At 39.5% G+C, this 22,872-nt stretch overlaps 4 protein-coding genes and 1 non-coding gene across 7 annotated transcripts; 2 read left to right on the top strand and 3 right to left on the bottom strand.

Annotated features, from left to right (window-relative positions):
* Positions 1-2,549: 2,549 nt before the first annotated feature.
* On the top strand, positions 2,550-2,640 carry LOC112168563. Its single transcript, XR_002924324.1, has one exon. It is a non-coding gene; the product is annotated as a small nucleolar RNA snoR26 (small nucleolar RNA).
* A 2,643-nt stretch (positions 2,641-5,283) lies between these two features.
* Positions 5,284-6,144, top strand: LOC112167948 (probable serine/threonine-protein kinase WNK11). Its single transcript, XM_024305054.2, has one exon. It carries the CDS (start codon positions 5,284-5,286, stop codon positions 6,142-6,144), a length of 861 nt encoding a protein of 286 aa, XP_024160822.1.
* Positions 6,145-6,550: 406 nt separating this feature from the next.
* LOC112167949 (protein MOS2) lies at positions 6,551-9,418 on the bottom strand. Its single transcript, XM_024305055.2, has 2 exons — positions 9,344-9,418; positions 6,551-7,374 (listed from the first exon to the last, which is right to left on the bottom strand). Exon 2 carries the CDS (start codon positions 7,364-7,366, stop codon positions 6,815-6,817), a length of 552 nt encoding a protein of 183 aa, XP_024160823.1. The 5' UTR covers positions 7,367-7,374; positions 9,344-9,418; the 3' UTR covers positions 6,551-6,814.
* A 658-nt stretch (positions 9,419-10,076) lies between these two features.
* Positions 10,077-13,415, bottom strand: LOC112165906 (chloroplastic lipocalin). 2 transcript variants are annotated; one of them, XM_040506564.1, is made up of 5 exons: positions 13,147-13,415; positions 12,345-12,480; positions 11,464-11,703; positions 10,902-11,192; positions 10,077-10,578 (listed from the first exon to the last, which is right to left on the bottom strand). In XM_040506564.1, the coding sequence occupies exons 1-5, from the start codon at positions 13,212-13,214 to the stop codon at positions 10,300-10,302; spliced, it is 1,014 nt and encodes a 337-aa protein (XP_040362498.1). In that variant the 5' UTR covers positions 13,215-13,415; the 3' UTR covers positions 10,077-10,299. The 2 variants fall into 2 exon arrangements, with proteins under 2 accessions (XP_040362498.1, XP_024158376.1); XM_024302608.2 differs by having other exon boundaries at positions 12,345-12,468; positions 13,147-13,411.
* A 744-nt stretch (positions 13,416-14,159) lies between these two features.
* LOC112165905 lies at positions 14,160-18,545 on the bottom strand. 2 transcript variants are annotated; one of them, XM_024302607.2, is made up of 9 exons: positions 18,403-18,545; positions 18,102-18,272; positions 17,901-18,013; positions 17,650-17,728; positions 16,819-16,847; positions 16,232-16,325; positions 15,953-16,042; positions 15,658-15,835; positions 14,160-14,632 (listed from the first exon to the last, which is right to left on the bottom strand). In XM_024302607.2, exons 2-9 carry the CDS (start codon positions 18,243-18,245, stop codon positions 14,238-14,240), a joined length of 1,122 nt encoding a protein of 373 aa, XP_024158375.1. In that variant the 5' UTR covers positions 18,246-18,272; positions 18,403-18,545; the 3' UTR covers positions 14,160-14,237. The 2 variants fall into 2 exon arrangements, with proteins under 2 accessions (XP_024158375.1, XP_024158374.1); XM_024302606.2 differs by lacking the exon at positions 18,403-18,545 and having other exon boundaries at positions 18,102-18,377.
* Between the last annotated feature and the right edge of the window lie 4,327 nt (positions 18,546-22,872).

Raw genomic sequence — 22,872 nt, 5'->3', positions numbered from 1 at the left:
TCTCTCTCTCTCTCTCTCTCTCTCTCGCGTCATGCATCCTTTTATTATCATCTTTTCTAGGTTTTGGGCATCACTGGTCTCACGACTCCAGCACAAAAGAGGCACACACATACACTCAGACCACAAACCCTAATTTACGGACCCTCCTCTTGGCTCGCATTCAGACCCAACTCCTTCACAATTAGCTTGACCCAAAATCAGGTCTCCAATTCCTGACCTTTTGAACGCGGTTTTTGAGGGTCTCTATGGCTCAATCTATAACATCCTAACCCAAAAAAAAAATTCAAAATTTGAGGTGAATTGGAATTATGCTTACCACAATCCATCTCTTATAAACACCAATTGAAAAACAATAACTACACTATCATCTAGATCTCAGCATCCTTTCTTTTTCAACCTATGAACTTCAAAACTAGCTCCTCCTTTGAAGAAGATTAGAGATGATGTTAAAGAACCCTGGCAGTGAGGTGTGATCGAAGGAGAGAGACAAGACTGATGATAGAGAGATGGGTTTTTTGGCGACACATCAATGAGAGGAGAGAGATGTTCTTGAGTTTTCCCGAAGCGAGAGGAAGCTTCTCCTCTTCCATTTGATAGGGTGGTGGTATCACCACCTATCCAAAGATGGTGAGCAAATTCAATTCCGACAAAACCACGATTGCAACCGAAAACTTAAGCTTTATCAAACATTTAGACATCAGTAATTGGACAAACACTTACTCATTTCTAAGTAATTGGACAAATCAGTATAGAATTTGACTACCACTAGTAACTCATTAATTTCCTCCAATATTTCATTTCATGATGTCCTTCTCAGCATAGAGATTGACAAACCACAATCACAACGGAAAACTTAGGCTTTATCAAACACTTAGACGTATGTCATTCGGGGCCCAGGACACCTTTAAGTTTGTAGTTCCTCATTATGGGACTGAGCGAGGTTGGCGGTTTTCCTTTGAACAGCGTGTTGAAACTTTGTGATTAAAGACTGGGCCTTGGGTCTTGGGCTTCAAGCATTTGAGCATCTTTCTTTTGTTTTGAAAGAACAGACGTCTTTCTTTGTTTCAGATAAATATAACAGCAGTTACAAAGAACACATCTGTACGTTTGAAATTCAAATCAAATAGTTGTAAGTTCTCATATAGAACGGTTCAATCTGAACTCTATAAAAGACACAAACGCCAATTTCTAGATACATTAGTTATTAGATTTACATATCTTCCATAAAATCTTTTGAGACAAAACACAGATTGACGTTCGCAATAGAATCCAAGGCAAAACTGCTAACATTGGATTGAGTGTTGTATCCTGCAAGGCAGAAGTCAACGAAGATCTACAGCAAGTGTGAAGGGGCGTATTTCTGTCTTAGGACATTACACCGAAGCAAGCCTCTCTCAAAGATTAAAGTTAGTGAATTTGATTTCTCCTTTCTTGATCTTCTTTCATTTGTTCTTTACGTATTGTTATTTTTCTTTTTTAGGATTGCAACATCACTACAGTCCTTTGTCGTACTTCAATCTGCTTTTATTTTATTTATTTTTTTAGGATTATTCAACTACTTGCAATCCTAGTCGTAATCATATATATATATATATATATATATATATATATATATGGATGCAAACAACGTTCTATTTCTTGAGAATTGATCCCTTACTTACAGTACGTACCTATTTCTAACACAGCGAACATTGCTACACGGTCTGCACCACGTCTGTACAAATGGTCTTTTTTGCCAAGTAAAATGTCGAACAGTGTGTCTTTAGTATCCATGGTTCTTTATTTTCGAAACAAGGGTAAGTTTACTAAATGTTGTGAGATATTGTGAAAGTTTAGTAATGTTTCCAAACAAAACTTGATCTTAATCGATAGAATCCCATTACAAATATGTTGCAAAATTTTACAATAAATTTTTAAGTGATGGCCAACATACATTTTACATGGCAAAAAGACCTCGTTTGTTGATGTTATGAAAATATGCTACTTTTATGCAACTATGTCCATGGTGAATAATAAGCCATTAAGTCCTATCTGGACCCGGATCCTCTCCTAAGCACATTACTATCCTAACCTACCTAAGCTTTCACTAAGATTAAGACACGTGTTAATTTTCATATCCAATGGTTTACAACAAACAACAAAGCTAGCTTGTGTTTTTCTGTTCTCTATCAGTCTATCTTATTCTTCTCCTAATCTCTTCCTTTCACGCCGAAGTGCAGATCTCTCTCTCTCCCCTCTCTGCTCTCCCTCTTTTACTCTCACTCAGCACCAATACATAACAACAACCGCTAATCAAGTGGGTTTAGTTAAATTAGATTTACTAAATATGAAAATACCAGATTGGTAGGCATGGTTGATCCCGTAGTACTTGAAGGGAGACAATTCAAGTATCAATGAATGAAATTATATAGGGAAGAGCCCATCAACGGAGCATCCAACCCCAAATTATACATATATGATTCTCTTCGATCTGTTTAAGAGTTTTCCCTCTACTACTTGCTAGTTGAATTTTTGATTGTTTGGTTTTCTGAGTTATAGAAAGATTTCAGCAAGCATCGGTGATGATTTTGTTTAATTCGTTATCCTTTCACTGTGATTGCCGTTGAAGAAAACTATGGGGAATTTGAATCTGAGATGCTATTTCTTCTTTTCATTCTAGTTTTGATTTGATTGATAAGTTGGGTATTAAATGTTTGTTTTACTACTTGTTCTTTCCGGATCGATGATGTAAATAAATCTGCATTTACCTATCTGCAACTTCGTGTTATCTATCTGCAACTTCCCAAAATCCATTTTGGAAATTTGAGATACTATCAAATTACAAAATTTATTTGATATTTGGCATGTCTCAATTCGATAAACTGGAGAATAAGATGATGAAGTTGTGTTTGATATGGAAAGAGGGAGGAAGAAGATGAGAAAGAAATCAAAGAATAGAGGAGAGAGTGTGGGCGAGAATAGAAACAACAAGAATGAAGGGTCTTTTTCGTAAAATCACTAATTTTTTAAGCTAGGGGAGAAAAATAGACAATTGGATATGAATATTGACACATGTCTTAATCTCACTGAAAGTTTAGGTAGGTTAGGATAGCAATGTGCTTAGGAGAGGATCCGAGTCCTATCTATATACTCTATTAGATCTTTTTTCAATGGGTTTTTGTCCATTTACCCCATTTTTAGGGATTTTTTTCCCACTTACCACATTAAGTTTTTTTAATTCCTCCTTACCCAAAACACTCTAAGGAAGTCTTCTTTAATACCCCATAAAGTTTTTGTTTTTGTTTTTTTGTTAATACAATTTTACCCTCACCTCTTTGTTATTTAGAGAAAGAGAGAATGGAAGAGAGAGAAACCATAAGAGACTTCGCCGAAGCTCCGTCACCGGTCGTCGGATTCTGGTGTGACTGGAATCCGATCGCTGAAATCCGGCTAACTTTCAACGGAATCCGGTCACTGGTCTCCCAAATCCACCCAACTTTCGCCAAAATCCGGTCACCGGCCGCCGCCCACCGGACTTTTCTGCAAACCTTCCCGGAGGTCCCTAAAGAGGTTGCCGGAAAAGTTTATTGCTCCCAATAGTTGTCTACTGTCCCCAATAGAAGGGCAATAGAGGTCTATTGTCCCTCAATAGATGTCTATTGCGCCCCTATTACGCCCTAATAGACATCTATTACCCCCCAATATAGGGGCAATAAACCTGTATTGTCCCCCCAATAGACCTCTATTGCCCCCGAATAGAACTTTCGGTCAGTGGAATGGAAACTAATTTTCCTAAAATTAGACAAATAAAACTTTGATTAAAAAAAACAAACGAGGAGATTACATCAATTCAAAACGTCTATTGCCCCCCAAAAGATCTTTAACAAGCCTCTATTGCCCCAATAGAACCTTTTTTATTTTATTTTTCATTTTGGGTTTCTGAACCAATTTACAAAAAAAAGAAAAAAAAGAATTTGATTTGGGCACCCAAAGAAAAGCTCTGGGCACCAAATCGTCGTTCTCCTCCGCCACTGGCATACTAGATCAATGTTCTCCTTTGCCACCGGCCTGTGTCGAGCGCCAGAGAGCCTAGGTCGAGCACCGAAGGTCGAGCTCGAGCACCAAATCCCCCTAGAAATGAGCTATGATTTAGATTTCGTGACCGGCGAAGCCAAGCAACCGCAACTTCCGTCTTCAGCACGAACTAGCCGCCAGAGATGGATGGCATGAACTCTGACCTAGCTGCACGGAGGTGACGTAAAGGAACTCCGAGCTCGCTGCACGAACTCGCCACTAGCTGTACGATCAATGGAGCAAGCTGCATGAATCACCGCTGTCTTCTGGGCTTCACGACTATCGCCGGCTAAGAGAGAGAGAAGAGTCAGATCGAAGGGGAGAGAGGAGAGAGAGCTCGATGGCATATGGTGTAATTTATTAATTTAACTGAGGGTAAAATTGTCCTTTTAAGTTAAATTGGGTGGTGGGGAATAAAAATCTGTTGTTGGAATAAGTGGGATAACTTTGGCTGGTTTTGATGCTTTTGGTCAAGGACCCTTTTTCAATTTTTCTATAGGTGAAAACATTCCCATAAAACTTACTCTCTAAAAACTTCTTATTTTCTCTATATTCAAACTTCTTCACACGTCAAAGAATTCTGTTGTTATATTCAAGGATTTGTGATGCCAAATAAACTATGGAGCTGTAGCGCTTACTAACATTTCAATTTAAAATGGCAGAGGATATAATGGGTAATATGTAAGCCTATTAATCACCCCTTCAATTTTCGCGGCTAGGTGTAGGGAACAATTCCTCTCAAAACCTGAATATGCACCGATTCTTGAAGAGACTTCATATGAAATTATTTAATCATATGAAATTATTTAACGTATTATTACGCACCATTTGTCACACTAAAATGGTCGAGTTTGATGATCTATTTTCAAAAATAAAAATAAAAACACCAACTTTTTAACATCCTCCAATATCTACACAATCCTAACATCAGATATTCTTTTCAGAAGCAATCAATTTGCAATTTCACTCGAGAAATCTCAGATACCTAGATTTTCTCCCCCACCCACTTATATAGGTATTAGGAGTATATAATCCTATTGGGTATGGGAAACCAATCCCTCTCGACCCTAGAGCACAAAACAAATCCAATTAGGACATTTCACCAAACCCACCATACTACATTTGCATATAAAAAATTTAAATAAATATTCTCTTGGCAAAAATAGAAACCAAAAAATTTGCTGCGCTTCGCGTTTACTAGGAATCTTCATATCAGATTGACCTTTGAAGATGGCAGTCAAGGATCCTAATACTTTTGATCCAGATTCCGAACCATTTGTGGAGGTTGATCCAACCGGGCGTTTTGGAAGGTATGATGTTCTCCTTGGTAAGGGTGCTGTGAAGAAGGTGTATAGGGCATTTGATCAGCAGCAAGGTAACGAGGTGGCATGGAATAAGGTGTGGTTAAAGAAATTGAGCGACGATCCAGTGCTATCGAATCATTTGGACGCAGAGATTAAGCTATTGAGAGAGTTGGAGAACAAGTATATCATTGAATGTTACAGTGTTTGGAAGGATGTCAAGCGTAATGCTTTGAATTTCGTCACTGAGGTGTGCAATTCTGGGAACCTGAGGGATTATAGGAAAAAGCATCACCGTGTGAATACCAAGGCTTTGAAGAAGTGGTCAAAGCAGGTGCTTGAGGGATTGGAGTACCTCCATACACATGAGCCATGTATCATTCACAGAGATCTCAATTGCGTCAATGGGAATAATGGCCAGGTGAAGATCGGTGATCTGGGACTTGCAGCAACAGTGGGTGGGAGCCACAAAGCTCACACAGTTATGGGGACACCTGAGTTTATGGCACCTGAACTATACGAGGAGGATTACAATGAGATGGTGGACATATATTCGTTTGGGATGTGCTTGCTGGAGATGGCAACAAGGGAGATACCATACAGTGAATGTGAAACTGTTGTCAAGATTTACAGGAAGGTCTCAACTGGTATAAGGCCTGAATCCTTGTCCAAGGTGACCGATCCAGAGGTGAAGGCATTTATTGAGAAATCCCTAGGTCAGCCGAGGGCAAGACCTTCAGCCTCTGAGCTACTCAGAGACCCCTTCTTTTCTCAAGTCATTGCCGAATAGCCTCATCCAAGCTCTTGATGGCTTTTCGATTGTAATTTATCACATCACATTTATACTTTCTGATTGAGAATAAAGCAGCAATCCCTTGACAGATTAAAAACAAATATGTATTTCTGCATTACCTATAAAACGCCTGCTCCAACTCAAGCATACTTCTTCGGTAAAGAGGTTTGAAATCTGGGCAAAGGCTGTAACTGATCGACCAAGGCTCTTGCTTTTCAATCACAACCCTGTTGTTAAACTACTTCACAACACATCAAGCCCCTTTCTTTTAAACTTTCACTTCCCATTTTTCCCATCAATCACCACACCATTCAAACTCATTTTTCCTCTAGCCAAAATAAGTTTATGGTTTACAACAGATTAAATACTTTTTCCATGGAAAATTAGCAATAGCTTCAGACAATGAAATTAGCAATAGCTTCAGACAATGTATTAGAATTAATCCAGCAAGCTACTGTAAACCGTAGAAACATTCTCCCATATACACTAGGAGAAGCCAAGAACAATGTGATCAAGACCATCCTCGTTTCATTACACTAGCAGCAGCTGAGCAAAAAGCGCACTATAATTTAACAAGCCTCAATTACCCCGCAAAACATATCCAATACACAAAAACTATTTCAACTTATTGGCAGTTCCACCTTTCAAATTCTTTACCTGATGTGCCCTATTCCGGTCGAAACCCTAACCCTTGCCTTCCCACATTGGCCCGGACCTCCACAACACCAACATCTTCCTTTGCGTTCTTGCCGATTCCTCGCCCCGGTTGCCACCCGTACCCGGCGAGCAGAGCTGCACCGAACCCCTCCACCGGATTCTCATCAAACTCCTCCATCCCCCTAATCTCCGGCAACGCCTTCAATTCCTCTTTCAATTTCTGAACCACCGCCTCCTCGGATTCGGGTCTCTGCCGGAGATTGAGGCAGTACGGGATCTCGGAATATGAGCCATCGATTGAGAGAGACTCGGCCACGAATTCGAGGCTGTTCATGGTGTTCTTCCCCGGCTGCCATTCGTTTGGGATGGGCGGGATCACGCGGGGTTTGGCTGAGGGCTCTTCCGCGGCGGTGAATTCGTGGATGTATTGTTTCGATGCGTCGTCGTTTAGGTTGGGGGTAGTGGTGTCGTCGTCGTCGTCGTCGTCTTCGAAGGAAGTGGAGGGTTCGATAGGGTTTGGCTTCGAGGAGGAGTTTGAAGGCAGAGAGAAAGAGATTCTCATGGTGCTTCTGATAAGATCATTTACTGTTCATTCCTGACTTTCCTTGCTTTTGGTCCATTATCTTATTAGCTTTAACTCTTGAGCTGGACACGTTTTGGTTCTAGTTGACAGTTGGTTCAGATTATAACATTTTTGTAAAGACTATATATGTTATTGTGGGAACCCTGTCCTGATTATGAAATGAAAATGCAGTTTCTTTAGTTTTCCTTCGTTCTTTCTTGCTTTTGGTAAACTGACTCTACCAACTGGTATCAGAGCATGGCTCGGACCGTGCAAGCTCCTGCTCCCTCCTCCACCCCAGTCACCTCCGCTTTGGTTCCACCACCACCCCCTCCTCCAATTACCCACCTAGCTTCTTCCTCTTATCAACCAACTGATGCAGCAGAACCTTTACAAAGGGCAGAATTTCACAACTCCTTAGCCATTCTTCAAGAGGAATTCCACCAGGCAATTGACGCAGTCAACAATAACCATACATCCTTTCAAAATCACATCACTGCACGACTTGCAGCTTTGCAAAGCACTATGATGCAAGTTCTTACTGGACAACACCAACCCCTTAGCTCGGCATCTCCCTCCACCCCCACTTCAACTCCATCATTTTCACCACTTCCACCACCGCGTACACCGGCCCACATCCCACCTATAACATTTGGGTCCATCTCAACCCCAATCACTTCTTACCAAGGTTTGAATTCTCCTACTCCTTTCCCAGCTCTCACATCACCAATACCTACACGTCCCGAGTCCTATCCACACACACATCAACCATTGCCATCTGCACCACCGCAATATTCCACCATTTCATCAATTCCACAACCACAATTTACCACCACAAATAACGCTTACCACACCCAAGCTCACCACACACTTCAGTATGAACCCCAATTCTTCAGACCCCCAAAAGTCGACTTACCTCGATTTACGGGTGATGATGCTGCCGGTTGGATCACCATGGTCGAAAGGTATTTGCGCACCCAGCGCATACCACAATCAGAAAAGGTGGCCATTGCAGCTTCCCATTTTGGACCCGATGCTTGTTTTTGGATGACCTCGTTTGAACAACGACATCCATTGATTACTTGGGAGCAGTTTGTACCGGCTTTCTTGGCCCATTTCGGCGCAGGTGCGAATCATGATTTCAAGATTGCACTATCACACCTGCAGCAGACGTCAACAGTGGAGCTCTTCATCACCGCCTTCACCAAACTGTCCTGCAGAGCCCCGGATTGGAACGATGATCATCTTCTTCCCATGTTTTTGGGCGGCCTGAAACCGGCAATCCGCAACGATGTCAAAACCTTCAATCCTCTCACTTTGACAGAGGCACAAAGGCTGGCACGATGCTGTGAGGCTAAGCTTTCCGAATTCCAGTCGACCTCCGACCTTCCCCCCAATCCTCCATACTCAACCACTTCCCCATTACCTTACCGTGCCAACCATACCTTGTCCTCACCTGCTACCACCCAACCACCTAACCCACCACAAGTACAACTTACCAAAACCCCGACCCATCGCAATCCCAGAATCCTTTCCACATCAGAACAACGTGAGAGAAGAGCAAAAGGTTTATGCTTTAATTGTGATGAGCAGTACACCCCCACCCACTCATGTAAACAACCATTCCTAGCCATACTGGAAGCACCTACTGCCACACCAAGTGACGAATCCTCTGACACTCTAGATTTTCCTGCATTTGGTGCCTGAGGTCAGGCCCTACTCAAGGGGGGAGGAGTTGATAAGATCATTTACTGTTCATTCCTGACTTTCCTTGCTTTTGGTCCATTATCTTATTAGCTTTAACTCTTGAGCTGGACACGTTTTGGTTCTAGTTGACAGTTGGTTCAGATTATAACATTTTTGTAAAGACTATATATGTTATTGTGGGAACCCTGTCCTGATTATGAAATGAAAATGCAGTTTCTTTAGTTTTCCTTCGTTCTTTCTTGCTTTTGGTAAACTGACTCTACCAGCTTCCCTCTCTTTGTGACTCCCTACAACTTCGACTTTCTTTCTGTTAAAAGAGTTATGTTCCAATAAGGGCTTTTTCTTTGTTCTTGTAAAATACGGGCTTTGCTATACTTGCTATTTATACGTATCTTTCATGTTCAGGTGGTCGGTTGGTTTTGCTCTTAGTCGTACTCAACTGTCATTTGATTCAGATTCAAGGGTAAAAAATAATAAGGAAGTTTTTTTTTTTTTTTTTGTGATAGAAGGAAATATTACAACACAAAAGAAAAACCACGAACTACCCACATGGTCCAGTTCAGTTGGCAAGTTGACTGTGCTCCTTAAGCAAGTTGAGGGACTTGAGGCAGAGGTCTCAAGTTCGAGCCTTGTGTATGGAAAAGACTATGCGGGGAGGGCAAGCCCACCTATTTGGTGTACTCGATGCCCGGAGGGGGGGTGTTGCTGCGTCTTTGGCGCGGCACTGTGCTGGACTTCGGGTAAAAAAGGCCATTGCGTGCCTCCTTGTGGTCCTTCCCAGTACCTCCTTTTTCAAAAAAAAAAAAAAAAAAAAAAAAAAAAAAAAAAAAAAAAAACCACGAACTACTCTCATTCCTGACTAATCGAAATAGAATGCTGGGCACACAGAAAGAGAGACAAAAAAACCAAACCTTAAGATTCTGATGATTATAAGTTAAAGATGCCAAATAATCGGCTACGAAACGACAATTCTATACTCGGATTAATTGACTGCTAAAGCACAACTCTCAAAGTAAGAGGACTATATTTGTTAAAACTATGTTTACTACTCCGAATAGGACTAGGAAATTTAACCAGAATACAAGTGCTTTCCACTACTCACTCCACAAGGCAGAAGCCTGTTTTGATGTAGCAACGCTGTACATTAAAGTAAGAACAGTTGCATAATCTCCCATGAATTAACAGAAAACAAGTAACAAGAGTAACACTAACAAGAGGCGAGACAACTACTTGAAATAAAGCTGAACAAGCTTCTTCAGGGTGTCAAATACACTAGTGAAGGGGTCGAATTGAACAGGGCGCTTCAATTCTAGATCAGGAAACTCATTTGTTAAAATTTTTTGCATTCCGGACATTGACATCATTGCAGCTAGCCGACTGTCCGACATCACTTCACAGTCTTGTGGGGTGTCCTTGATTTTGGTTGGGTCATATCCAAAGTTGGCCAAGTATGATTTGTACTTCTCTATGAATTCAGGACCAGGAGTTGGTGTCCTGGAGTAGATCTGAAATATTAATGCCAAGAATAATTTAGCAATTCACAAATAAAGAAAGACAAATTGCAATATTCAGAGATGAATGCTGCATCCTAATTATGCATCGTGAAGCTTTTCAAAGCATTTAGAGGTTTAGAGGTACACCATGTTCAAAATATTTGCACCCAACTTCCATATGAAACCTCAGCACAGATGTAGAGGCCTTTTGAGATTGAAAGTATAGGTCCAAATAAGTTTTCAAAGCAGTAAGAAAAGTACACAATGTTCTAAAAAATAAACATGAATACTTTTACGTTATAGCACCATAAATTGAAAGTCATTTTGATAAGTACCTGTATGAAACCTGTATCTTTTGCTCCTGAAACAAGAGCAAAATTGTCATAATCAGTTGCGATCACATCATACGGCAACTTAGGGATAAATGGCAATGTTGGAAAACGGAGGAAACACTTCTCTTTGATCATCTCCTGCATTTCTAGATCTGACTCATTCTTTTCCAAATCTTTCTCTGAAAGGCATTGAACGTTTCCCCTTATGCCAGTTATATAACCGTCAGGAGACCCATGAACACAGAAGGTATCAACCTGGATGGCCCTCTTCTCACTATCAAAGGTATATACACCCTGAAATGAGTAAGTTGAAATGTTTTTACAGTTAGAAGTAAGAGGTTAAGGTGACTGAAAGAACATCTATTTAAACAATAAGAATAAGATGAGGAGATTTCTCGCAACTGAAGGTCTACTCATAGGTGAGTTGAACTAATTGGAACTGCAGTCATGTCCGGTACAAAAAACAGGAGAATGTAAATTCCTCTGCATATCAAAATTATTTCCAAAAACAAGATTTCAACATCACATTTATCAGTTCACAACTAGACATACCATTTCCATTTACCTGGGTGCAATGACAGTCTTCCTGACCTTGCCCAGCAAATCCACGTTTAAGTGAAGCAACTTCATACCACCTACCAGAATATCTAATGGGGTCAAAATTGTTTGCTGTCATGCCTCTCATCATCATTAGCCTCTCAGCTCCTTCATCAGAACCCTTATCAAGAGGAAGAGTTACCGTCTTCTCAGCAGCATTTGCAAGCTCATAAGTATTCCTTTGAAAGTAAACTTCTGATGCAACAGCCTGCTCAAAAGCAGTAAAAGGCATCAGGTACCCTCTAGCTCCTGCAATGGAACAAGTATCTAATCTTTTTTTATCACTACCGTACAGGAATCTAATGTGGACTAATTTCAAAAACTCCATCCATCAATCCACAGCTAAATCTACTGCATTTCCTGATCTAATTCAACCAAAGTTGTTACATATTGTACTGAAGGAAAGGAATAACCACTATTCTACAAAGTTTCAAAGATAAAATCAAGTACACAAAGCTAAAACAGCTCTACTAGCAAGCTTTTAACTATATGCATATACCAATGTTGACTGAAGGGGGTGAGAGAACTGAATGATATCCACGATTCTATGTACTTCTGGCTGGGAGCTTATTATATGGAACCCAAGGAAATGAACATCCAACTCATATTAAGCTTTCTACATAAAGGAATGCAGTCAAATTTAGTAATTTACCAACTTCCAAAAAGAATACTTCTGTCTGGGAGCTTATAATATGCAACCAATATAAATCTTCTTCCACTTCCAGAACAGATTACTGGTTTTTTTTTTTTTTTTGGGGTTAATTGCTAAAGGAGAATCCTGTGTGTCAGAATATTTACATCCAAATCTAGCACCCTTCAATAACACTAGGAGAGATTGATTCTACTTACCTGGTTTATTTGAGAGAGAAGTACTAAAGATGCCGCAAACCCAGATAATACATGTTTGGTCACTGGCTTGTTGCTCATAGATTGCTCTGCACAGCACTTCATCACTATTTTCCCAGGCTTTCCCCTGTAAAGCAGGCTAACAAAATATGATCACGTTTGAAGAAATCAAAAGAAAATGAACAACACTATTTTGCAAACTGCACTTAAACCAGACCATATGTAATTGGTACTTTCTTATGAATCTGACAGCACAGAGATCCATTATTTTCGAATTACATAGAAGCACAATGTCATCTGCAATGGTAAGTTTGCACCAAGTATCATATGCAAATTGTATTTTAGCTATCGTGTGCATCTAACTCTAAAGTCAGCGTCTTAAACATTTCAAAGTTGGTAATCAACTGTAGTTTGCTACTCCACCATTTGCATTTTACAATGTTCAATTAGATAAAAGCAGAAACAGTATATCCATTACAGTCCTTATCATTTCTAACAAACCCCATATGTATCTAATAATACCCAAAACCCAGAAAATCACTTCTTATTTCCCACTTCCATTGAATTACCTTCAAGCACCAGGAAGTGGAGCATAACGAAATTCCATGAAAACCCAAGTCATTTATGAGCAATTGCAATAAGATCATAATTCATAAGTGAAAAACATACCCAGAAAAGCAAATGAGAATAGTTTAGCAAAAACTATCAGTTTCTTTTCAGGAAATTTAAAAGAAAATGTGAAACGAATTGAAGCAACAATTGAAGAAATCATAGACTGGAATATCAAAGGCAGTGAGATATGTACCTAGAGGAAGAGACATGAGGAGAACACTGGAGGAGAAGTGGTGCTGTTTGTAAAAGAGCATGAACCATTGTCTAGGCTTTGCTTTCAATGCTTTGAGAGGTTTCCAGTATTAAGAATCAGTTACTAGAAAAATCTACTGTCCTGGTCTTCTTCAATGCGTCCCTTTCAGTGACCCCGTTTGACGCACATCACACCATATCTTTGAGACCTTGATCTTCAGTTAAACCAATCAGAGGTGCATTACCTCCCAAGTAATCCAACACCCCAAACAAACCTCAACCACTTCGTTTTCTCTTGTCGTATATCATTACTTTTAGGCCAACTGCTTGGCCTACTTTGGGCTATTTCTATTTTGGTAGTTTCCATTTCGGTAACTCGGATTCTCATTACAATTACAGCCTCTCCCTATTTCAATATATATGAAGCAATTCAAAAAAATAAATAAATTTACTTCAGGGCTGTCTATGGGAACAAGTACTATATACACAGACATGTAATGCACACAGAAAATCTGACGGGATACAAGCAATAAGCAGTGTTCCTCTCACATTAATAACCGTCAGATTTTTATGTGTATGGCATACATGTGTATAACAGAATTTTCACTCGTTAAAACCATGCTTTAGTATCTCGGTGAAGAGAAAAATGAACACCTCACACCAATCAATCTAAAGTTTGATATATTGCTTTAATTCTTCAATTTCACCATTCTAGTGAACAGTTTGATGGGATGATTTTTTTCCTTTTTTTTTTCCAAGTCTCTGGTTATGGCAAGTAGTTTGATAGGCTGCTTATATAATCGTGTCACCGGCACCAATCTGGCATAAAACACACGAAAAATTTCTATTTTCGCATGGCTCTGTTAGGCCGGCCTAATATGTAGTTTGGCCGCAATACAGCAGATGACCTTCATAATAGAAATAACAGAGCAAAACGTTAGTGGAAACCTGGAAATATTTTGAGTCAGGGTCTCTAATTTGCCTTACTGACTCCTTTGTGGCCAAAGAAAAAGAGAGAGCAAAACCCCACACAACTATTAAAGATGGATGCTCATGCTCCTTGGGCATTCACGTCAAGGACTACAATGCTACTCATAAGAGACTATTCTTTACATTGGCACTAGAAAGCAAGCTGAACAATGGATCTTCCTTATTATGGTTAATGATGTCAGTTTCTCTAGAATGGAGTCCAGATGTATTTGCGGATGATGTTATGGGTTTTTTAATTTGTATGAATGCCACTTTAACTGGTCCAGACTTCAGTTTTGATGCCTCTGAACTTGAAGAGACTTGTGGCAAGCAACCTTCTTGGGAAAGCTTTTTGCTAGGAGTGTCTTCCATGTTTGAACCCTCCCCACAAGGTTCAACCAGCTTTACATCATCACCATCGGATGGACCAGACAATAGATTAATGTTGTTCTCCATGACCTGAACTTGATCGAGCTCAACAGTATGGTTTTCATCTGGCCTCTCAGACATTTCATCATCTAACACAAACAAAAAGTTTTAAAAAGAATCAAGATTACGCTAGTTATCACATTAAACTACAGGAAACAATTAATTAACGCGAGAACTTGGTATACAATCCTAAAGTAAGCCAGTGATACTTTATCTTGGGTTCTATATGGTGTGGTAAGTAAACAAAACGTTCTAGGAATGAGGAGGAAAAGTATCTCCTCATACAACTAAAATTACAGCAGAAGATCTATTCCTGCCACTCAAAGACAGGTGCAAAGAACAACTCATTATGTCTCTATGCAGGTGTTTAGATACCTAAAAGGAGTCTTGTTTTTATGAGAAACACAGATTTGTTAATTATATATACCTTAAGGGGGTGTTACACCCATGTCAATCTACACACCCTTTTTTCATTTTTCATTTTCAATTTGTCAATCACACACTTCTATTGTTTTGCAAACTTCGTCATTGGATTGAGGATATTATGGTCAATTAAATAATTTAACAAACTGAAGAGTGAAAGGAGTGTAGATTGACATTTTCGGGTGTGTAAACCATCCCATAAAGCCATGTGAACCCCTAAACTAGCAGTTTCCAGAAACATCATAAAAAGGTCAAAGAATAACTGAAGACTCACAATGTAACACATAAAACTACATAGTAGAGAACTAGAGATTGTTGCCTTTCAAACCATTTGAAACAAAGAAGAGTTGTAACATGGTATATCACAAGAATCAGAGGAAATTGATGACCACAATATATCCCAGTAACAAATTATATCGAACAAACCCTCATCTTTCTCCCCCCTCTAAAACAGTAACAATAGGGGAAAAAAAGGTAAATTTATCAGCCTACTGAATATCAATACCCACATGGAAGAGACAGTCACACATCGACTGATAGCCAAGACTATACATCAATCATGTCACAGATATTAAACAGTGAAAATGGTGGAAATGAAAAAGAAATTGAGACGTGCAAACAAGAATAATTTTGAAGGATGATATGCTTATATATAGAAAGATAAAATAAGAATGACGGTAAACACACTGACCTCCAAGGGAAGACTCAATACTTCGATAAAGCACAGATGATGTCCCTAAAGAAATATCCACACCAGGACTTGCAATCTGGCTCTTATGTGTCCTCTCAAGCAAGTCAAATTTATCAGATTTCCACACGCACTCCAGAGTGATAAAATCCTCTTGTGTAGGGTAAAACTCCCTGAAGACCTGTAATAATTGTGCAGAAAAGAAAACATTTAAAATAATAATAATAAATAAAAAGCTAAAAGGTATCTAGGACCAAATTGCAATGAGTATAATTTCCAAAACTAAAAAAGGCCTGACCTCAACTCCTTCTTGATTTATTTTAACTGATTGCTTCTTTTGGGAAAGAGAAGAAACCATGTTGAATACTGAAACAACATCAAGCAGAATCTGTAGAATTTAAGACATAAAAGAGAAGTCAGTAGATCAGTCCCAGGAATCTGGAATCATAAATGGAGTGCAGCACTTCACAGTAAGAAATGATCAGACAAGCTTATATATCACAAATTACCCACTAGGCTTGATGTATACTCCATACATATTATCTTTATACATATTGGAAAAGGGTCATGGAAATACCTGTTGAACCAAAACTCGAAGTCGTGCAAGCAAAGCTAAGATAGTCAAAGAGAATCCCATGAAAAAAGATCGAGCCAGCAATGTAGATATCTGACTGTAGAAAAGTCAAGGGTAAGAAACCCACATAATGCATGTTTCAATATATGCTAGAAGACCCAAGTATTAATGTATTATAGAAACGACACAGGCCTGTTTCTGAATGTTTCCCAATCAGTGGAAGATAGCATAGTAAGCCTTTGGCAAAGCTAAAAACAATCATGATGCAACAAAAAAGCAAACAAATTTGGTGAAAGTAAAAAATACTACATCACAAACTAAATATCATCTAAAATTCTTAAAGGCTTCTGGAAAGCTGTGGTCTTCAGATGTAAGATTTTTATTCCAAGACTACTAGGTAAATAAAATAGACAAGACTGCGGTATTATGAAACTTATGTCATAGATGAGATTTGGATGCCTTGGAAATATGGAAATCTTTATAGTCTGCTGGATAACCACATTAATCAACCCAGTTCATCAACTTTCAAATCTTCTCTTCTATTTATAATACCATACATTTACTATATGTAACCAATAAGAAAAGGATACATAGCAGCCTTCAACATTGGTTCAACCATCTGCAACAAAAACAAAACACATTTTAACACTTCAAAATAATTAAAATATTTCCATGCTGAACCAGTCTAGTATGTGCACACTACAACTATAGAATGATTGCAGGATTAAGTTCCACGGAGGCCTAATTCATGACAAAACTATGTTTTGGATTCAGAGCTGAAGAAAGATTAGAATTAGTGGACTAGTTACAGTATAAAGACTTCTCCTATGGCTCCTATCATCCACCACATATGGTTATGAAAGAAAACACATATTTATTCGAGTTAGCCATGTTACAGATCTCAATTTACAGTATTCTCCAACTAAAACTTAAACACATGATTTGTAGGACACATTCCACAACATAAGGAGTTAAGGACCATGCACTTGAATTCACTCATGTCAGACACATCTTTATATACTCAGGAAGGATGGAGTTCATTGGATCAGAAAGAGTGTCAATAAATTTACACATGGTCCCTTGTTCTAAGGTATCTTTGGCTTTTCACTTTATGCATATTTCTTCAGGTCAAAGGGATATTAGAGTAAACATGAAAGATGCCCCTAGTTCACATTATCAGATCATAGTTAACTGTTAATGAACACCAAATTACCATTCAGGTCAGTTATAATGGTGAAAGAACGTTAATTTATTCTGCAAGTGCAGATTAGAAACCCGAAAGGTTTCAGCAGTTGTATCAAAAAGACAGCAATTAACATTACTTACGTGAATATGATCGTCAGCAATACAATGGTAACCATAATACTAGAAGTGCAATTGAAGAGGACAAAATGGAATTCATATGATAAAACAAGAAGCACCTGCGATAGAAGACGTGCAGCTCCCAGAAGTCGTTCCATGAAATTATATTTTCCACTTTCACATTTTCTTCTCTTCAAACTGTGACAAAAGGGTTTTGACAAGTGATTAAATATTAACTATGTGATCAAGCCAGTGAAACTTCCAACCCTATCATACACACAGCTTTCCCCACTGGGAAAAAAAAAAAAAAAAAGGCTTTATCTATACAGGACCCATGTGATGACAATTCCAATTTCGTTTTTTTTTTTACCTTTCTAATAGATGCATCTTTTGCTTGGGTCTCTTTCCAGTGATACTTTGGAAACAGCAGCCCAAAATCTCCTCCAACTTAGTTGATTGTAAAAGCCTCAAATCCCTCCTTACCTGATTTACATACATACAATACATAAAAAGAAAAATTAAGAATCTAAGAAATTCACAAAACCATAAACAGGGTGTAGAAGTTGTAGACCTTCATTAGGTACTGGAAGTAAGAGGAACGTCTATGCTGATTCTTGTTCTTGTAGACCACTCTTTCAAGAATGGCACGCTCAGCTCGGAGCTGACCGAGCAAAGACATCAACTTCTCCTCAAGATTCTCTGCTTCGGAATCCATAGGGAACCCAAGATAACTAGATTGGTCCTGAGACAGACGAATAGGGTAAATTTGCAGAGAGAGAGAGAGAGAGAGCTTGTATGAAATTTGATGCAATACAAAAACAAGAGTTTGAACAAGAATGAAAACTAGGAAATATTAGTGCAACTGAGCTTACCTGTTAAAAGAACTGAGACGGGAAGCCAAAGCTACAAGCTAGGCAGCAGAGCTTTCAGAGCTTTTTTTTCACTGTCTAGGTTGCGCCGTTTGGGCTCCAACACTGGCCCAAAATATTGGGCTGCCTCTTTTATTTTTAGGTGGTTTTTACCTGGTTGACTTTATCTCTCTCTCGCCGTTTGTCTAGAATGGTTTCTATGGGCGTCTGAGAGTCACGAATATTGAGTCAACCTGCAATTTCGAATCTGTTTTGTATCAACCAAAATGGGAGGTAACGGTTTCAGGAGTGTCAAGCTGTTCCTCATGACATGATGCCCAAGAAGTTTTTTTTTTTTTTTTTTTTTTTCGCTTTTATTTTTCTTTGCTGGATAGGGAGTTTCTATTCATATATCTCAAATTAGTACGTTGACCTCCTATTTTTTGGTAATTTTTTAAATCCTATTTTGCCCTTAAGGAAAAAAAAGACCAATGAAGACAAGAATGAAAGATAGAAGCAATGGAGTAGATAAATGAAAATGGTTGAAAGTTTTTAGGAAGTTAAGAAGGACGAGGGAGTCGGCAAGAATGGAGGAACAACGTGGTAATGAGTTGAGGAGGTAGAGATATGTTGACATTAGGGCTGGGCACGGGCCGGGCTGACTTTATATTTCACTGGGCCCGGCCCGGGCCCGGCCCGTTTTTTACGGTTCGGGCCTAAAGCCCGTTTTGGCACATTCAGGGACCGGCCAGTTTACCTTCGGGCCGGGTTTCCGGGCTTTCGGGCCCAAAAACCAGCTTTTTTCTTTACTTTCTGCCCACATATACTTGATCCACATTCCATTAATTTCATGATTTCAACAAGTTGAAGTTCAACACACTATTCATATCCAACATTCAACCTGCACATTCAAATATCCAAATATGTAGAGTTCATTATCCAAATTCAAATACAAAAGCCAGAATATTGATTGAAATCAAATACAAAGTCCCAATTCATTGAATTCAACACAGTCCCAATTCAAATACAAAGCACTCACAGTCCCAATTCAAATACAATGTCCCAATTCAAATACAGACTTACAAAGTCCCAATTCAAATATAAAGCTGCAATTCAAGTACAAAGTCCCAATTCAGATACAAAGTTGCAGTTGAAATAGAAAGTCCAAATTGGAAGAAGCAATTTAGCAGTTTTTCTTTTCTCCAGTCTTCTAAGCATTCAGCTTGCTTTCAGCAAAACCTTCTATCAATTGGCAATCACGATACCTACACCAACCAATATACAAAAAGTCAAAAACTATCAACCAGTGACTCAATAGAGTGAAGACAAATCAAAACTGGGGCATCCCAGAACTAGAGCAGAAGTTTAAAATAAAGTGAAGACAAATCAAACTTGACATCAGTTTATGATAATATCGCAGAGAACATAATAATCAGTTTATAAGAATATTGATTTGATTATCTTGCAAGCTTATTGTAGATTTGATTATTGATAGGCTGATAGCATGAACAGCTTATTGTAGATCAAAACCAATACACAGCAGCTCACCTGACTTCTCAGCCAGCTTTGATTTTTTTGCCTTACAAGCAGCAGCCTTTTTTGCTTATTGTTCACTGGATTTCTCCTTTGCATAATCTGCCATTTCATTAAAACACATTAAATTAACATTGATTCACATCAAAAAGTGAAAAACAATAGCATAGAAGAGTGATTAAACATGTAAAGAGGAAACATACCCTCTTCACACAACTCATAGAACTCCATCTCCTCGATTCTTTCCATCCACCACTTCCATTATTGGCCTATCAAACTTCTCAAAGTGTGCCCAGACGTCCGACCTGGTTGTGACCTTCAGTGTCTTGACTGCCTTCTTCTCAGCCCTCTTCCTCTTGCTTTGTGGTGCTATTGGAGGAGGAGCAGATGTCGGAGCTGTAGGCTCAATCGGAGCATCAAGCGCTCTCGCTGGAGCTGTCGGTGATGGTACAATAGCATTCCCGTCAGTAGCCATGCTACAATCAAAACAGGAAGAATATATGAACAACTTCAAGCAAAGAAAACCACAAAGATCATCACAGCTACACCAACTATAGAGACTATCAATGCCCAAACACTTTCTTATGGAGTTAACTAAAGTTGAATCAACATTCATCACAGAAACTTCAATCATTTCAAATCGAATCACATAAACAAAGAGCGACTAAAGAAGGGACAAAAGGAGTACCTGCCTACTTGGTGCTTGGTGAGCTTTTCGCGACTGGCCCTGGACCCTGGTCTTATTCTTCTACACTTCCTTGAGTTCCTTCAACGCAGCTCCAGAGTAAGATCACCGAGAGAGAGAGAAAGAGACCTTGAATCCTTGATACGGAGCAGACTACGGCGGATGAGACTCAAAGGAAGTGAAGACCGAGTGAAATCGTGAATGATTGAGGAAAGAAGAGGAAGAAAGGAGATTGAGTTCCAGTGGTTTAAGAAGATCGAGTGAAATCTTAAATGAGTCAGGAAAGAAGAGGAAGAAAGGAGATCGATTTCTGGACTTCTGGTGGTTTAAGGAGATCGAGTGAAATCGTGATTCAAGGCGGAGTGAGTGACTGAGTGAGGAAAGAAGAGGAACTAAGGAAGAAAGGAGATCCGAGATCGAGTCCAGAACTCGTGCTGGTTTCAAGGAGATCGAGTGAAAATGTGAAAGAAGGAAGAAAGGAGGCGGAGTGAGCAAGGACTGAAGACTAGATCGAACGGAAATTAGGTTTGGCCGTTTGGGACTTTGGGTCTTTGGAGCTGAAGACGAAAATCTTGTGTGTCGATCCTAGAATAACAATTTTGAGCATTGCATTATAACCACTCATATACAGACACATGTATCCTTTTTATGTATACGGGCTTTCCGGGCTTTTGCATTTCTAAAACTCAAGGCCCGGGCCCGGACCGTTCTTTGACTTTCAAGGCCCGGCCCGGCCCGTTTATAGGAAAATAAAAATTGGGCCCGGACCGTACGGGTCGGGCTTTGACAGGCCGGTTCGGGTTTTCGGGTTTTCGGGCTTAAACGCCCAGCCCTAGTTGACATGGTGGTCTTCATTTCACACACCAGCTACCCAATTTCATTTTTGTGTAAGTTGTCAAAGACCAATTAATTAAATGCACCAATCATCTCTAGAGGACTAATTGACTTACTATCATCATCTTTAATTCTCTAGTTATAATTCTCTAGTTAAATTTTCAGTTGGTCCCATCAAGTTTCAATCAAGGCTCTAAACTAAACAAAACCAAAATAAGTACAAAAAAATACATTTTGTAGAAGTGACTTTGTTGAACGCGCTCCACACGCTTCTCCCACCCTCCTCACGAAACCTTGCTGCTATCAAAGTCTGACTTTGCTTCTCCGTCGTTGACTCCATCTATTCCGACACCGCAGTGCTACTTCAATTACCGATGGTGGTGCCGATATTTACTTTCTCCGCCCTCCCACCGAGGAGTGGTGGAGAAGATGAATCCTACACCCTAAAACGATTGTGTTCTTCACGATTGAGTGATGATCTTAGTAAGGAACTCAATGATTGTTCCATCGCCGAATCCATGGAGGGAATTCCTCAGGTAACCCCTACTGTTGCTAATACGATGCTACCCAAAAGCTACGCCAGTTCTCTATTGAGCCCAGTCGGTCAATTTACTAAAACCATGACAGAGGATTTCACTCTCACTGAGGAAGACTACACGATTACTGAAGGTACTCTTGGCCCTAACATATGCTTTTCTAAACGTGTTGAAGATAAGCTTGATTTTGATTGGCAGTGCGCTGTGATTGTTAAACTTATGGGAAAGCCTAATACTGCTAATGCTTTCAAGTTTATGTTTGATGGTTTAAAAAGAAAATGGAACTTGAAGGGACCATGGCAACTAATCGACCTGCCAAATGATTTCTACATTGTGAAGTTTGTTCTTCAGGAAGACATGGACTATGCATTATGCAGTAGCCCTTGGATAATTGTTGGCCAAACCTTGGTTGTGCAAAAATGGAGAGCTAATTTCAACCCTGTTAAGGAAAGAATTAGCAGAATGGCTGTCTGGGCTAGAATCAATGGTATCCCAGTAAAATACTACAAGGAATTCACCATGTCTAAAATTGCTTCTATGATTGGACCTGTTATCAAAGTTGATAAACTCACTTTAGCTCAGGCTAGAGGAAAATTTTGCAGGGTTTATGTAGAGATTGACCTCGATGCTCCTCTAAAACCTTTTGTTGAGATATATGGTGAGGCATTTGGGGTGGTTTATGAGGGAATCAGCACAATTTGCTTTAATTGTGGCTGTTATGGCCATGTAAGGGAGAAATGCCAAGTTGTGGAGCACACTGTTGAGCAGGTAGATGGGACAATCAGTGCTAGACATATGAACAATGAGGCCAATCCTACTTCATCTGAAGTTGACACTATCACTCCTCCTACCGGTGAGAACAACACTCCAACCTATATCAAAAAGAGCAATGCAGGCCCATGGATG

The sequence above is a fragment of the Rosa chinensis genome, chromosome 5 (genome assembly GCF_002994745.2).
Source record: "Rosa chinensis cultivar Old Blush chromosome 5, RchiOBHm-V2, whole genome shotgun sequence".
NCBI lineage: Eukaryota > Viridiplantae > Streptophyta > Magnoliopsida > Rosales > Rosaceae > Rosa > Rosa chinensis.
The sequence above is the reverse complement of the archived record's forward strand: the minus strand, read 5'-3'. Positions and strand labels throughout refer to the sequence as shown.

Excerpts from the sequence above, each read along its gene's own strand:
- LOC112165906 (XM_040506564.1), bottom strand. The coding sequence starts at position 13,214 with ATGGTTCATGCTCTTTTACAAACAGCACCACTTCTCCTCCAGTGTTCT. Across the intron at positions 11,193-11,463 it reads AAGACTGTCATTGCACCCAG|GGTGTATATACCTTTGATAG; the intron begins GTAAATGGAAAT and ends TACTCATTTCAG. Across the intron at positions 10,579-10,901 it reads AAGATACAGGTTTCATACAG|ATCTACTCCAGGACACCAAC; the intron begins GTACTTATCAAA and ends TTAATATTTCAG.
- LOC112165905 (XM_024302607.2), bottom strand. The coding sequence starts at position 18,245 with ATGGATTCCGAAGCAGAGAATCTTGAGGAGAAGTTGATGTCTTTGCTC. Across the intron at positions 18,014-18,101 it reads ACTTCCAGTACCTAATGAAG|GTAAGGAGGGATTTGAGGCT; the intron begins GTCTACAACTTC and ends TATGTAAATCAG. Across the intron at positions 16,848-17,649 it reads CTGCACGTCTTCTATCGCAG|ATGGTTGAACCAATGTTGAA; the intron begins GTGCTTCTTGTT and ends TTTTTGTTGCAG.
- LOC112167949 (XM_024305055.2), bottom strand. The coding sequence starts at position 7,366 with ATGAGAATCTCTTTCTCTCTGCCTTCAAACTCCTCCTCGAAGCCAAAC.
- LOC112167948 (XM_024305054.2), top strand. The coding sequence starts at position 5,284 with ATGGCAGTCAAGGATCCTAATACTTTTGATCCAGATTCCGAACCATTT.